The following is a 15947-nucleotide window of genomic DNA, read 5'->3' as shown; positions in this document are numbered from 1 at the left end:
TGATTTGTAGTGCTGCCTTTTTCTCTCCTTATCTAAATATAACCATATCCTGCTCAGTCTTTTAATTCCACTAGGTTTCCATCATCTCTTCAGTATTTCATTTCATTTATACACATAATAAAAGTGAAAATCTATATGTGTGTATGTGGCACGAGTATCTGCTCACACAGACAGCCTCCGGCCTCCATAAACAGGCTATAGTTCCCAGTGCTGAGGAGCCACCAAGTCACTCCCTCCCAGGACATTGCAAATTACAGCGAGCACACCCCAGTGTTCCTTTCTCTTTCCATTTGCATGAGCCTGCTCATTGCCTCTCTCTTAATTTTTCCTACCCTTTCCTATGTAACACAGAGGAATTGATCAGCAACTGAACAGATTGGAGAGGTTTGGGGAGAATTTACCATGATTTATAGGAGTTGTAGGGACTGGGATGTATAGTTCACCTGCAATCTAAGAGCACTCTGAACCCCACCAACAATGGACCTGGAACTAACTTGGCACACAGATGTAGCATGGCCCAATTTGCATACTGGCAGGGTTTGAGGGTGATTGATCTTGACATTCAGGAGTTAGAATTCACCCGTATTCAGAGAACACTGAACCCATCTGATGATGGATTTGGACCAAACTTGGCACACAATTTCAACATGGCCAACTGGGAACACTGGTGGACTTGGGAGATGATTGACTTTTATCTCTGGTACTTATAGTTCATCTGTATTCCGTGAGCCCCCTGAACCCCACCAATGACGAATCTGAACCAAACTTGGCACACAGACCCAACACTGCCAACTCAGGGTGATTGACCTTGGAATCAGAGAGTTATAGTTCACCTGTATTCAGAGAACACTGAACCCACCTGTGGATCTGGACCAAACTTGGAACACAGACCCAACATGGCCAACTGTAAATACTGGCAGGCTTTGTGGGTGATTGACCTTGGGATCAGAGAGTTATTGTTCATCCGTATTCAGAAAACAATGAACCCAGCAAGTGACAGATCTGGACCAAACTTGGCACACAGACCCAACATGGCCAACTGGGAATACTGGGGAAGTTTTGGGAGGATTGACCCATGATTTTGGAAATTGTAGTTCACCCACATTCTTATATGTTTTCTAATGGGAGCATTCATAAAAAACAGGAAAGTCTTTTTATTTTTAAGAAATAGCACAGCATATGGCAAAACTGATATTGCCTGACATCTAAAAACAAACAAGGCCCATGTCAAATATCCCAGGCATTGTTGGGTACCCAAGCTAGTACATAATAAAGCATTCCCTAGTCATAGCTCAGATAGTTACATAACCTGGTAGGCGCCCTGTAATCGTTTAGTTATATGTAATTGGATTGTAATAGTCACTTTCGCTGACATTTGTTGCCTGGGACTGATAGGAGTTAAATTTCCATTACAGCTGAAGTGCCATAGTTTTTGTGCAGTATTTAATTCCCCTCTCCAGTTATCTCTAGGATTTATGTATCATTTGTTCCTATGTTAATTCGCCTCTTTGACTGGTTATTGTATGCTCCTGGCCCATTTCTAACCTCTCCTCATTTGGATGATAGAAATGTTTTGCACCATGAACATTCATTTTAAACAGCTTCTGTTGGCTTCAGACAGACTTTTGGATCAGAAACTTTCACTTCTCTAAAAGGGCAGAGCAATGCCTTATTTGCTTCAGAAAAAAGCAGATCAGCTCAGTCAAACCCTTGTAGTAGTTGGCAATAATAGTCTGCAAAATTCTATAAAGAGAAAAGTCTCGAGTATTTAAAACGCTATAGCAGTCCATTGAGCCAAGACTCAAACATCTTCACAAAAATTAAATTTTCATTAGCGTTCTAATGCAGGTCAGCTTCTCTGGGGAAGTAATTTTAATTACCACTGCAAAAAGAGCTCTGAACTCATGGCTGTGTGAATATTTGCATTGCTGGGGTGTGGCTGACAATAGGGGAAAATATTAGAGTACAAGAGAGAGGATCAATTCAGATATCCTAAGCTAATTAAGGCTTTAATATCTATATCCAGGCACCTTCTGGTAGAGGCGAATGGCTCAGACAGCTCTTTAAAAGTTTTGTGAGTGTCAGGATAGTAGGTCATCATGTAGCTCCGTCACAGCTTTGTTTACAGAAAGTTTTTAATAACTACCTGTCTTTCTATATTGTACGGAACACGTTTTTATGTATCACAATATGTTATATATAAATGTTTATTTTACAGTTGACACTGAACCTAAAAAGCCTTCTGAAAAAACCTTGGAAGAGCAACTTAATTCCTGTAAGGATGAAGAACCTGCTATTGGTGAGTTCCTTTGAGATTGTGGATGAAATATTTAAGATGGTTGAATCTGTACTTGGCATCAAAATGTTCAGCTGCTGTGTTTACTTGGGAATAGATTCCAGTGGTTTTATATTACATTACTGTTGTCTAACTGTGGTACTTACAAGGTGAAATATATAATGTACACTAGCTGTGCCCGGACATGCGTTGCTGTGGCTTCTGGGAATCCTTTGTTGGCCAGGTGGAATAGCAGTGAATAGCCTTGCAGCCTCAAAGCCTTGCTGATTTTTTCTTATGGAAATTCATGTTTGGGCTGCTAGAATTACAATGAATAGCCTCGTTGCTTCAAAGCCTGGCTGCTTGCTACCTAGTGGAATCTTCGGTTGGCCAGCTTCAATAGTACAGAGCAGTATCGCTGCTTCAAAGCCTGGCCACCTTATACCAAGGTTAATCCTTTGTTGGTCTGGTTGAATTGCACTGAATAGCCTTGCAGCTTCAATGCCTGGCTGTGTTATACCTGGATGAATCCTCGTTTGGTGAGCTGGAGTAGCACCCTCAATCAAAGAGCCACTTTGAAGTCTGGCTACTTCCTTTGTAGGGGAATTCTTGTTTGGCCAGCTTGAATTGCACTTAATAGTATTGCAGCTTAAAATCCTGGCCGCTTTCTACATAGGGCATCCTTGCTAGGGCAGGTTGAATGGGACGGAATAGCCTTGTGGCTTCAAAGCCTGGGGGTTTTGTACCTAGTGGAAATCTTGGTTGGCCAGGTTGAATAGCACTGAATAGCATTGCTGCTTGCAAGCCTGGCCGCTTTCTACCTTGTGGAATCCTTGGTTGACCAGATTGAATAGCAATGAATAGACTCAGTACTGCAAGTATGAATGGTGCAATTAATTACCTTGATTAGCATTTAATGGCCTTATTTTTTTATTATTTACAGCATTTATATTCCGCCCTTCTCACCCCGAAGGGGACTCAGGGCAGATCACATTACACATATAGGCAAACATTCAATGCCTTTTAACATAGAACAAAGACAAGACAAACATAGGCTCCGAGCGGGCCTCGAACTCATGACTTCCTGGTCAGAGTGATTCATTGCAGCTGGTTGCAGCTGGCTTGCTCTCCAGCCTGCGCCACAGCCCGAGCCCTTGCAGCTTCAAAGCCTGGCTGCTTCCTCCCTGGGGGAATATTTTGTTGGGAGGTGTTAGCTGGCCCTGATTGTTTCCTTTCTGGAATTCCCCTGTTTTCAGAGTGTTGCTCCTTATTTACTGTCCTGATTTTAGAGATTATATTGTTCTGTATTATTATACCACAGTAATTATTATATATTTATAATATTATATTATCTGCTTAGAACTGGATTATATGAGACCCCTTCTACACAGGTGTATAAAATCTACACTGAACTGTATGGCAGTGTGGACTCAAGACAGTCCAGTTCCAAGCAGATACTATGGATTATCTGACTTGGCATTCTGGGTTATATAACTGTGTGGAAGGGCCTTATAACATCATATAAACTTTCTGGCTCCCTTCTTTCTCTGCTGCCTTAGAAGCTTGCTGAGGGGAGGAAGCCTTTGAAATGCCTGCCTTCCTTCGCAAGGCAATGGGAGCTTCTCTCTCTCTCCGCTTCCCTCTTTTTATCTTTGTGTGTCCGGCTCCAGGGTCCCCTCCCTCCACATCAGGTGTTCTCTCTCTCCCTCCGGGCTCCACAAGGCCCTGTTTTCCTCATCTCCAGAGCCTGGCTGACCGGGGAGGAAGAGCAAGGAGCCATGGTGGCCACGGAGGCAAAGAAGAAAGGAAAGAGGGATGAGAAGGAAGGATGGCCATTGTGTGCCCCTCTCTCTTCCCTCTCGCCTCTCCATAGCAAAGGTTGCTGCTGCAGGAAGGGAGGAAGGAGGATCCCGAATTGAGGGAGGTTGCTTGGCGGTGCCGTGTGAGCTCCTTTTGCCAGTTATGTGTGTGTGTGTGGCCACGCGCTTTTCCCTCGCACTGGAAGGGAGCAGGGCCACAGCAGTCCTGTTACTTATTCTCTGGTTTGGGGGAATTTATAGTCATCCTGTTTTTTTGTGTAAGTTTTTTTGAGTGGAGGCCAAACCTTGAATGTGTTGGTGTATTGTGACCAAATTTGGTGTGATTTGGCCCAGTGCTTTTGTTGTTAACTCGGTCCAATAAATGAACATTACATTTTTATATACAGTAGAGTCTCACTTATCCAATGTTCTGGATTATCCAACACATTTTTGTAGTCAATGTTTTCAATACATCGTGATATTTTGGTGCTAAATTCATAAATACAGTAATTACAACATAACATTACTGCGTATTGAACTACTTTTTCTGTCAAATTTGTTGTATAACATGATGTTTTGGTGCTTAATTTGTAAAATCATAATTTGATGTTTAATAGGCTTTTCCTTAATCCCTCCTTATTATCCAACATATCCAACATATTCGCTTATCCAACGTTCTGCTGCCCCATTTAGCTTGGATAAGTGAGACTCTACTGTATATAGATTATTATTATTATATTGTAAATAAAAGAAAACCTTTAACAGTGGTGGTTTTAATAGTACAGAGATGAACTAGAGGTTGACTTCACAGCATTAGGGAAGCTCATCTTTTAGCCATCTGAAATGCCTAGTTTTCTCTAAGGCAATACATCTGGGCTACATCAATTCAGAATCCAGGACTTACATAAGTGAGAATTCATCCATACTGAATACAAGCATACACATTTAGCCTTGCAGACTCCCCTTTGACTTTTCCATATTTTATTGTGTTATAGCCTGGAATTGCCATTGCTGACTGATTTGACAATGTTGCCACTTGATGTATGCAAGCGCCAGTACTCGGAAAGAGCAAAATGCACCTATTTGAATTAGGACTGGTTGCTCTTGCTGGTGATTATGAGGATATTCTATTAGTTTAACTATTTTTAAATAATAATAATAATAATAATAATAATAATAATAATAATAATAAAACTTTATTTATACCCCGCCACCATCTCCCCAACGGGGACTCGGGGCGGCTTACATGGGGCCATGCCCAGAACAGTACAATATAGCAAAATATAAAACAACATATCATAATACAATTAAACAATACAATAATCATATACAATGCAACACAAAATCTATATCTATCTATCTATCTATCTATCTATCTATCTATCTATCTATCAGGGCGGGCCGCATGAGACACTTAATTAAAACTTGGGGTGAGAAAAGGATAAGAATACAGTTTTACAGTAAAAGAATAAGAATAGTAGTTTTACAGTAAAAAAAAGAAGAGTACTGAAAAACTAGACAATAAATGTAGCACCACAATCTTAGTACAGTTATCTCTCCATATTTTCAGATTAAACATTTATGTATCTGATTATCTGTGGGTTACTTTATTTGCCACCGTATCTGATGCTACTCTATGTACAACCCAAAAATATTTTCTCTCTAGATATATTTTATGTCCTCCAGCATAATTCTGTGATTTCAAGCTGGACGACCTAGATATGTCTAGAGAAGTGTTTCTTTAGGTTTAAAAAAGGGCCTTTGGTTTTATTTATATTTGTATTTTTTCACTTTCACATGGATCCTCTGTCACGGCGATGAAAGTTGAGGGCCACTACAATTTATGTTCTTTCAAAATCCCTGTGTTTTCAAATACAGGTCTCCAATATATAACTGAATACCAGTCAAAAGAAAATCTGGTGTATGAATGTAATCTGTGCAGCTGTCAAACAGGATTAACCAATATGTTCATGCATGTTTTGGGTGTTAAACACAAGCTTGCATATTTGGTAAGTAATATTTTTTAATTTTCAAAAGAAGCACGGATTTGTTTATTCTGTTTGCAGTTGTTCTAACATGCACATGTAAAATATTTTGAGTCGAATGTAATAATAGATACACATTGGTGGATCATATTATAATGCAGCTGATACTTAATTTTCTTCTGCTGTTCTTCTGTTTACATTTTTGAGAAACTGAAGATAGTGAAAATAATAGTTCAATGTTATTTTCGTTTTTAGAAAAAGCACCGCCCTGAACTGGCAGATGTTACAGGACGAGGTTCCAACTTAAAGAAAAAACTTAAAGAGATTGCTGCCAAAGTTGAACAAGAAGAAGGAAGAAAACACATAATGGTATGAAGCTAAAAGCCCCTTGCCCCTTTTTAAATACAATTATGTTTAGTGACTGCTAGTCCTTATTATATCCTGTGTCAGAGTAAGTATATTTTTGTATCTGAGAACTGGAGAATACATTTGGGAGGGCGCTACCATTGGCCTCTATTTTGGCTTCTGTAGGAACTGAATACTGCACTAGAGAGGTCTTTAGTCTGATTCAGGAACACTTTGTGTGTTAGAATGCAGCATGAAACTAGTGGGCTATCTGGGCAAAGAAAATACTTCATTCCTCTTCTTGCATGGTTTGTATGTTGGGTATGAAAGTGGGCTTTGCTTCTTCTTTGCCTAGTACATAAGTGCAGTGGTTGGACCAGTGAAAGGATGGATCAAATGGGGGAAGAAAGTTGTTACTATAGTGGTGATTCCAGAAGAATGGATAGTGACAATGAAAGACATGTGGTAAGGGCCACTGAAATGGAATTTTAGGACTTCATGTTGCCTGTTCTTTAGACGTAATTTAATTATCAATGACAGTTGGTTGATTTTAAACTGTAGCACATCTCAAAAACTGGTTATTTAAAAATCCCATCTTCTTTAGGTTTCCATGGATGTTCCAATTATGAAAGGTACGTTGGTATAGTGTAAGTAACTATGGGATCATATAGCTGGACAGGGCCTCTTGCGCCATTGAGTCAAATGGAGGAATTCCAGGTAGAGCACCACAGCAAATAGTTGTCCACTTTTTGTAAATGAGAAATAAACCTCACAACCTCTCAAAGTGTGTTAGTGACACACTTTTTAGGCATGCATCAGTACACAGTAATTCTGTTTTACTGGCAAACTGGAGGTTAAACCAACCCGTTTATTTATTTATTTATTTACAGCATTTATATTCCGCCCTTCTCACCCCGAAGGGGACTCAGGGCGGATCACATTACACATATAGGCAAACATTCAATGCCTTTTAACATAGAACAAAGACAAGACAAACATAGGCTCCGAGCGGGCCTCGAACTCATGACCTCCTGGTCAGAGTGATTCATTGCAGCTGGTTGCAGCTGGCTTGCTCTCCTGCCTGCGCCACAGCTCGGGCCCGTTATAAGAGATATGGTCATTTACATAAATTGTAATAACAAAATGTATGGTGACACAATACAGGCAGTCCCTGAGATACAGACATATGACTTTCAAACAACTCATAGTCGAGAACAAGAATGAGACAACAGGAAGTGAGAGAAATCTACCCCTTGGAAGAGAAATTCACTCTCAAAAGAGTTATTATCATGGGAAACCTTTCTCACCAATTTTTGTTTCCACAACAAGCCAAATTTTCAAAATCCAATTATCACAGGGACAGAAAGTGCAGTGAAATCTTCTGAACAGGGGCACAGACAGCAAAATAAACACCACAGAGGTGTTAACATAGGCATGGGCAAACTTCGGCTCTCCAGATGTTTTGGACTCCAACCAATTGCGGGAATTGCGGGAGTTGAAGTCTAAAACACCTGGAGGGACGAAGTTTGCCCATGCCTGTGTTAACCCTTCCTTATGCTATGCAAAGCTAAAAAATACATATTTTTGGCTGGAATTACATTGTACAAATGTACCTGTCTGACTTACAAACAAATTCAGCTTAAGAACAAACCTACAGATCCTATCTTGTTCATAATTTGGGGACTGCCTGTATATCTCATGAAAACCTTTCATTTATATTTTTCAAATATAAGATTTATTGCTTAGTTCACATAGATATGTGTCTTTTTTGTTTGCCTGACACCTGCACACTGCAGGTGACACACTAACATGTCCTGACACAATTTTGAAAGTGGAACTTTTCTTACTGAAAAGGAGTTCCTTCTAATGTTCAGTCAAAATCTGCTCTTAAAATGTACCCTCTTATTTTCCCATCCTTGTTGAGTAGTGGCCCCATTATTTGGCCATTTTTTGGCTTTGGTCATTCTCTTAACAGAACATATCTGAAAAAAAGCCTTTTGTTACTACATGTTTCTCTAGCTAGCTGCAATTTCTCCAGTGGTTTAGCTTTCCTTAAACTATTCCTACAAGCCTGGACTACACATGTATACTGTTACTTAGTTATTTGTCCTTTCTTCTGTTCTGTATGCATGCTCATTTTTCAAATGTTTCCTCTTTTACTTCTTCCATGGGATTGTTTGTGATTGTGCATATTGCACCTCCTTCATTAACTTCCACTCTTGCTGGATGTCTTTTTTCTTTTAGTATTTCTAACCATGGAATTCCATCCGTGGTTTCCCTAAGCTTAATAAAATCAGCTTTCCTGAAATCCTCTGTCTGTGTTTGACTATATTGTCCCTTGCCCTATTCCACAATTCTGAATTCTGGCATGAATCCTCCTAAAGTGCAAACTAGTTTGATTCCAGTGACCAACTCCTACTGGTTAGAAATAAGTCTTCCATTCTAATCCCTTTTATGGTATAAAATTATAATTATCTTTGACATATATTGCTACTACCCCTACTTTTCTGCCACATCTGTTCCTTTTAGCATATTGTTTCACTTGTAGTATCTTGATCATGGGAGTCATCACAACATATCTTCATCATACTTGTACAATCATATTTACCTTCCTGCACCAAGACTTCAAACTCATCTTGTTTGTTTCTCAAACTCTGTGCATTAGTGCATAAACCTGACTGACTTGGCCCTAATTCCTAATCCATACATTACACCACTCTCTTTCAATTTACTTGTCAGACTGTCAACCACCATCTTTATTTCAGTCACTTCCAACACTATTATTTATTTATTTAATTAATTAATACATTTATATCCCGCCCTTCTCACCCCGAAGGGGACTCAGAGTGGCTTATAAATTAAATTTACATACAATATTATATTATTAGCATAGCACAGTACTGGCAATAAATTACCATATTGTACTATATCTATATATGGGAATATTATTAATAATATTACATGTAATATATAATATATAATTAATATTATTATATTGTATTATTAGTATTATATTGTATTACAAAATAATATTATTAATATTATTAACTATGAATTGCCACTCATTCTCATCTTTCTCTTCACTCACCCCTCCCACCAGGTCCCTTCCTGATTACCTCTATTACTAACAAAAAAGAAAATTGCTTCAATATATTTAAAAACCTTTTCTCTAAAAATCTGTGACAACACAGGTATAAGTAGCACTTTTACTTCCCAATAGGTGAGTTTACTTAATGTCCTAGTTTCATGTAAGGATAAAAATGTGGGTTCTCGCTTAATCCCTGTCACTAAGAAAATATTACCTCATAAACTGGATCATAATATTTAGTTTATAATGAAGTCTACACAAAATACCCTTTTGAAAAAGTTACTGTAATCCTTAAAAATTATAATACATTTCAACTGCAGTTTGAATTACCACATACTGCTATAATTTCATTAGATACCCCATGATATTTTAAAATAAAACAGTAAGTAAATTAAACCGAATAACTTTATGTAAACTTTGTGTTGTAGAAGAATAGTTTTTAATAATTACAGAGTAGACGTTCACATCTTTTTTCCCCTTAATTTTACAGAAGACAAATATTCACTTCAGCTTTCAGATTCTCTTGTCACTTGGTTTGCTGAAGGTGAGCTTTTAAGTTTTAAAAAGGTCTGTACTCAAAGCCATTAGACTTTTTTGATTTGCTGTATTTATGATAAATCACTAACATTAACACTAAGTTAATTCTGCAATAACAGGAATGTTTTCTTCAGTTGTCATTCAGAAGTTTCTAGAATTGTTAGAATGTTGGAAGTCTTCATCAAAATGAATCATTTGCATTGGATTCCTGTCAGGCTGCTTTGAGGTTAAGAAGTGACATGTTATTTCACATTTACCTGTGGAATCCAAATGTAGTCCAAATTATTGAAATATACCAGAAAGAAAGTTTAAGGGACCTATATACAAGTTATGCCGGCCACATGACCTGGGGGTGTCTACAGACAACGCTGGTTCTTTGGCTTAGAAATGGAGATGAGCACCAACCCCCAGAGCCGGACATGACTAGACTTAATGTCAGGGGAAAACCTTTACCTTTACCTTATACAAGTTATAGTTGAAACACATCCAACATAATTATGGAGTGGTGTTGTAGACATTTCTGCTAGATACGTTACGAATGAGACCCAGGCCCCTTCTATACTGCCATATAATCCAGATTATCAAATCAGATAATCAGGGTTTTATATGGCAGTGTAGAAGGGGACCCATTTGCCCTTCAGAGTGTCTTGTAAACTTGTCACAGCTTGCCCTGGGGGCACAACCAGTGTGATTATGCATACATGTGAAAATATCTGGGACATATTTTGTTGCTTTATCATAAACAGTGATAATAAAATTCCATACTTGTTGGAATATTGTTATTTAATAAGCTTAATTTGTTTTTAGATGATGTAGACATAGGAAATAAGAAGGATAATGCTAAGAGTTCCGAGGAAGGTACCCAGAAGACTGGAGATATCAATAATTCAACAAAGTAAGTTTTTTGATCATTGAAAATATCCTAAGAAAATTGTCTAAAGATATATGCCTAATTAGATATGGGTTTCTTTATTTGATATATCTTACTTTCAGGGGTTGAGGGTTTTGGAAAACCAGAATCTCCATACCCTTCTGGAAAGGCATGACCTTTGGAAAATAATGACATTCACAACCATTTGAAAATCACAACCTTTTGTAAAAGTATGATCTTCTAGAGCAGAGCCAAAAACTCATTTGAGTAAAATCTTCAGTGATATATAACCACTTGTACTTATGCAAGGCAATTTGTCTTTGAGTTGTCAGACTGATAACCTAGTTGTTTCTGATCTGTTAGGAACAGAGATCATGCCAATGCACAAATGCAGCAAAGACAAAAATAAAGTAGACTTCATTAAAAGTAACATATCTGGTTTACTCACAACCTTCATGTATTTAGCATACAGATGCATAACTTGTCAATCCAGTTACAAATAGATTTGAAGTGGTTTCTGTGTGCAGATAACACAGGGTGTCTTTCTTAAGAGCAACATGAGTTTGCTCTTAACAGTCCAAAGTTTACAATGGCATCTGATGGAGTCTGTGCTCTAAACAGTTTAAGTCAGGAGCATTGGCTAAAGCATTCTGTGTTCTAAAATGGAGTTTCGGATCTCAGAGTCCCAGATCTGATCATGTGGTCTGCAGCCCCTCTCACAACCTCAAGAAACATAAAGTAAAGGAAAAGCTGCATACCAAAACATACATATACAATACAGTAAGCAAACAGAATCATATTCAGAGCAAACTACTAGTGGAGGCTTGAGAAGGTTGCTATTTCCAACAGAGGAAAGGACATGATATCATTTTTTTGGCCTGTTGCTTTTGAAACGTGAGTTGGATGTTTTAGGAGATGTATACTGTTATTAGAACATACATCAATTAGTCTGTATTCTTACAAAATATGGGGTGGGCTGTCAGAGATTAGGGGCCTTGTGTTAGATCCACAGGGGATCTTGAGGGACTACCACCCACACAAAAAAGCTCTTCCCCACTGAACCAAATCAATTTATTTAATGTAAGAACTCATCATGCCCCCAAAGTGATGTTCTACAGCTAAAAACATTTACCACTGAGTTATATAAATGAAAGTTAAAAACAACTATAAACCAAAGCCTAAGCAAAATTGCACAGTCTCGGCTACTCTCTGGCCACTAGAAAGGAATAGAGAAAGGAAGAGAGTTGGCTTGGCCTCCCATGACATGTACATAGGTATAACAAAGAAGTTATTGGCCTCATTTCTCCAAGGAACTTGCCACCATAATCATTTTGAACAAACTGAAATACATCTGTCAGAACCAGAGAAGTGTGTCCTCAGTTATCTTTATAAACTGGCTTCAATGTGGATGAAGTGCAAATCAAAAGAAATCAACACAATTATCTTTACATTTCATGGAGTTAATCCTCAACAGTTCTAGAATATAGTAGCTCATTTTTTCACAAAAGAGGAACATTAGATGAGATAGTGCCAATGCAAAGAATCATTCACTGTGCTCACTTTGTAGTATTCCTCAGCAGCTTTTGAGCCCTCTCTGGGCTGTTTTTTGTTGAGAAAGTTCAATATAGCTCATAGATTTTTAAAAAAATTATATTTTATAAGGTGTGATGGCAGCAGCAAAACAGAAGATGAAGAGCAACAGGACAAGGTAATCCTTTTAATGGAAGTTTTTAGCTGTAGAAGTCTTTTGTTTGTGTCTGTTATGTGCCTTCATGCTCACTGCAGATTATTGCAGTACTATCATGAGGTTTCCTTGGCATGATTTATTCAGAGGACATGCCATTGCCTTCTGAGGATGACAGAGTGTGATTTTCAATGGTTAAACGGGGATTTGTACCCTGGTCTTCCAGATTCCTAGTCCAACACCCAAAATGCTACACCATGCTGCCACTCTCCTATTACATACATTGTCTCTTTCTTCCGTATTCAATTAGTCATTAATTAAAACCATTATTATATTTTGACATTTACTTCTGGTTACAAATACATTTTTCACATTATAATGACACCAACCTAGTTTCTCTATATAAGAAAATATTTTTTTCATAACTGAATTTTTAAAAGAGTTTTTTAAATTTATGTTTTACAGAATAAAAAAGAATTAATTGGTTTAGATTCAGAAGAATTTTCTAACAATGAAGAAGTTATAAAATATCTGGTAGGTATTAAATGATGTTCCTAGGCAGGTTGTTTCACTAGTTTACATGTGGAGGCTCCTTAAAAAGAGAATTTAGTTGTCTTTATTGATATAATTTGATTATTCTTTGCCATGCAACCAATATTTTGGTTATACTTGTTCTTTTCTACCCACCATATAAATATCCTCACCTCAGTGTTCTTCTATAACAATTGCTGTTTCCCAGTGCAACTATAGTGGATGTTTTCATTTTTGTGCCTAAAGCAAAATAACAATTATATGGTAGAACTTCATAAATTGCAAACAATATATGGCAAATAAAGATAACTTGCTAATGGGACATACTTGCCTTAAAATAGAAAAAATATTTAAAATAGATTCCAAGGCTAAGAAATGTTTTAAGAAAAGCTGAATTCAAACAGGCTTGAAGTTGAGAAATGTGAGTTTCGGGCATTTCTAAGAGTGGGGAGAAAGAAGGCTCACAGAAAGGCAAGAAAAGGAGTGAGAATTCTATCCCTAAGTCACACTACTCTAGACCTACGCAAAATGTAACCGGTGGGTCAGATGTGGCCCATGGAAGGCTTTCCTGTGACCCATAGAGGCTATAGCAGGCATAGGCAAACCGTTTTGCCCTGGGGCCTCATTATGGGCCCGGCTGGGAGTGAGAGAGGGGCCGGGAGGGGGCAGGACAGGCTTGGGCGGGGGCAGGTAATCCTCAGGCTGTCCTCACAGCATAAAGATGGGGCTGCTTGCCCCAAACACTTCAGAGCTCTCTCAGCCGCTGCCTGCCATCCTTGCTTGAGCCGTTCTCTCAGCATAAGGACAAGGCCACTCGCCCCATCCTTATGCCGGGAGGAGGATCTAAGGTAGGCACACGGTGGCTGAGAGCACTCCGGGTGTGTCTTCCTCCCCATCCTTTCGGCATAAGGATGGAGAGGATGGGGAAAAATAGGAGGGCCGGACATAAGTGTCCAGAGGGCCATGTTCAACCCATGGGCCTTAGCTTGCTCATGCCTGAGCTATAGGCTTTAGGCTTTTCGAAGGTCACTGGGAGTTTGGTCACTATAAGGAGGGATCTTTACCTTGCGTTTGCCTGCTCAGTATCATCAGAGGTGAAGCTCCCTCTGCAGGTGGTGACATCACTCTCTCTCTTGTCCAGTCTTTTACTCTGCCCCTGCCTGGATTTGTCGGCTGCCTGCGCTTCACTTGAAAGAAGTGAGTTGAAAAGCGTGATGTTTCTCTTGAACATCTACATGAAGCCGCTGGGAGAGATCATCCAGAGTTTCGGGGTGCGGTGTCATCTACACAGATGATGTCCAGCTCTGTCACTCCTTTCCACCTGCCACTAAGGAGGCTGTCCAGGTCCTGAACCAGTACTTGGCCGCTGTGTCGGACTGAATGAGGGTGAACAAATTGAAATTGTATCCAGACAAGACAGAGGTCCTCGTGGTCAGTCGCAAGGCCGAACAGGGGATAGGGTTACAGCCTGTGTTGGACGGGGTCACACTCCCCCTGAAGACACAGGTTCGCAGCTTGGGAGTTCTCCTGTACTCATCGTTGAGCCTGGAACCCCAGGTTTCGGCGGTGGCCAGGGGAGCATTTGCACAATTAAAACTTGTGCACCAGCTGCACCCGTACCTTGGGAAGTCTGACTTGGCCACGGCGGTCCACGCTCTGGTTACATCCTGAATAGATTACTGCAACACACTCTACCTGGGGCTGCCTTTGAAGACTATTCATAAGCTGCAATTGGTCCAACGGGCAGCATCCAGGTTGGTCACCAGAGTGGCGTACAGGGAGCACACAACCCCCCTGCTACGCCAGCTCCACTGGCTGCCACTCTGCTACCAAGCACAATTCAAAGTGCTGGCTTTAGCCTACAAAGCCCTAAACGGTTCTGGCCCAGCTTACCTGTCCGAACATATATCCCCTTATGAACAACTTCGTAGATTAAGATCATCTAGGGAGGCCCTGCTCTCGGTCCCGCCTGCTTTGCAGACACGGCTGGTGGGGACTAGAGACAGGGCTTTCTTGGTGGTGGCCCCTCAGCTGTGGAACTCCCTCCCCAGTGATGTAAGGTCAGCCCCCTCCCTTTTGGCCTTCAGAAGGAAAGCGAAGACCTGGCTCTGGGATCAAGCTTTTGATGGTACAGTGCAAGAATGGATGTCTAAACTGTATAATGACCTTGGAATGGCTTTAGACTATGATTTTTTGGTTGGCATGATTTTTAACTGTTGTAATGTTTACATTTTTATGTCTAAATTTTTAAATATTTAATATTTTAAGCTTTGATTTTATAAGTATTTTGGGGCATCGAATTGTGCCATGTGTAAGCCGCCTTGAGTCCCCTTCGGGGTGAGAAAGGTGGGGTACAAATGGGACAAATAAATAAATAAATTGAAAGAAATGAATTTAAAAGCATGGTGCTTCCTCGGAAAGAAGTGAGTTAAAAAGCGTTTGATTTCCCCTGAAAGAAATGATTTTTTTAAAGCATGATGTTTTCCTTGAAAAAAGTGATTTTAAAAGGGCAGTGCCTCCCTTGAAAGATTACCTAATGAAATAGGGTGCTTCTTTTAGGTATGTGGAGGGCCAGTCATATTAAGTATTTTCCTTTACAGGTGTTACACTTTGGATTTCATAGAATCATAGCGTTGGAAGAGACTGTATGGGCCATCCAGTCCAATCCCCAGCCATTTTGTGGGAAAGAAGCAATGACTGTTTGAAATATGTATAATAGACAATTGAATTGAAATTGTTTTATTGATCAGTGTTAGTAAATTGTGCTGGCAGGAGAAAAGTCTGTCTGCACCTTTCTCCATGACAGAGTGTGACTCAATCACGACAACAATT

The 15947-nt window shown here is 39.5% G+C and overlaps 1 protein-coding gene across 3 annotated transcripts in view; it reads left to right on the top strand.

Moving 5' to 3' along the window:
- The window catches only part of LOC100551679 (uncharacterized), a 35863-nt gene that overhangs the window by 14579 nt on the left and 5337 nt on the right, over positions 1 to 15947 (top strand). Inside the window, exons 1-9 of one of the 3 annotated variants that reach the window (XM_008112959.3) lie at positions 2219 to 2299; positions 3946 to 4217; positions 5953 to 6083; positions 6315 to 6428; positions 7009 to 7036; positions 9983 to 10036; positions 10837 to 10924; positions 12563 to 12608; positions 13050 to 13118. In XM_008112959.3, coding sequence (XP_008111166.1) covers positions 4091 to 4217; positions 5953 to 6083; positions 6315 to 6428; positions 7009 to 7036; positions 9983 to 10036; positions 10837 to 10924; positions 12563 to 12608; positions 13050 to 13118 — 657 coding nt within the window. In that variant the 5' untranslated portion in view covers positions 2219 to 2299; positions 3946 to 4090. Of the gene's footprint in view, positions 1 to 2218; positions 2300 to 3945; positions 4218 to 5952; positions 6084 to 6314; positions 6429 to 7008; positions 7037 to 9982; positions 10037 to 10836; positions 10925 to 12562; positions 12609 to 13049; positions 13119 to 15947 lie in introns of those variants that run through there. The other 2 variants (XM_008112957.3, XM_008112958.3) reach the window with 2 other exon arrangements.

This window comes from Anolis carolinensis, chromosome 6 (genome assembly GCF_035594765.1).
Source record: "Anolis carolinensis isolate JA03-04 chromosome 6, rAnoCar3.1.pri, whole genome shotgun sequence".
NCBI classification, from domain to species: domain Eukaryota; kingdom Metazoa; phylum Chordata; class Lepidosauria; order Squamata; family Dactyloidae; genus Anolis; species Anolis carolinensis.
The sequence above is the reverse complement of the archived record's forward strand: the minus strand, read 5'-3'. Positions and strand labels throughout refer to the sequence as shown.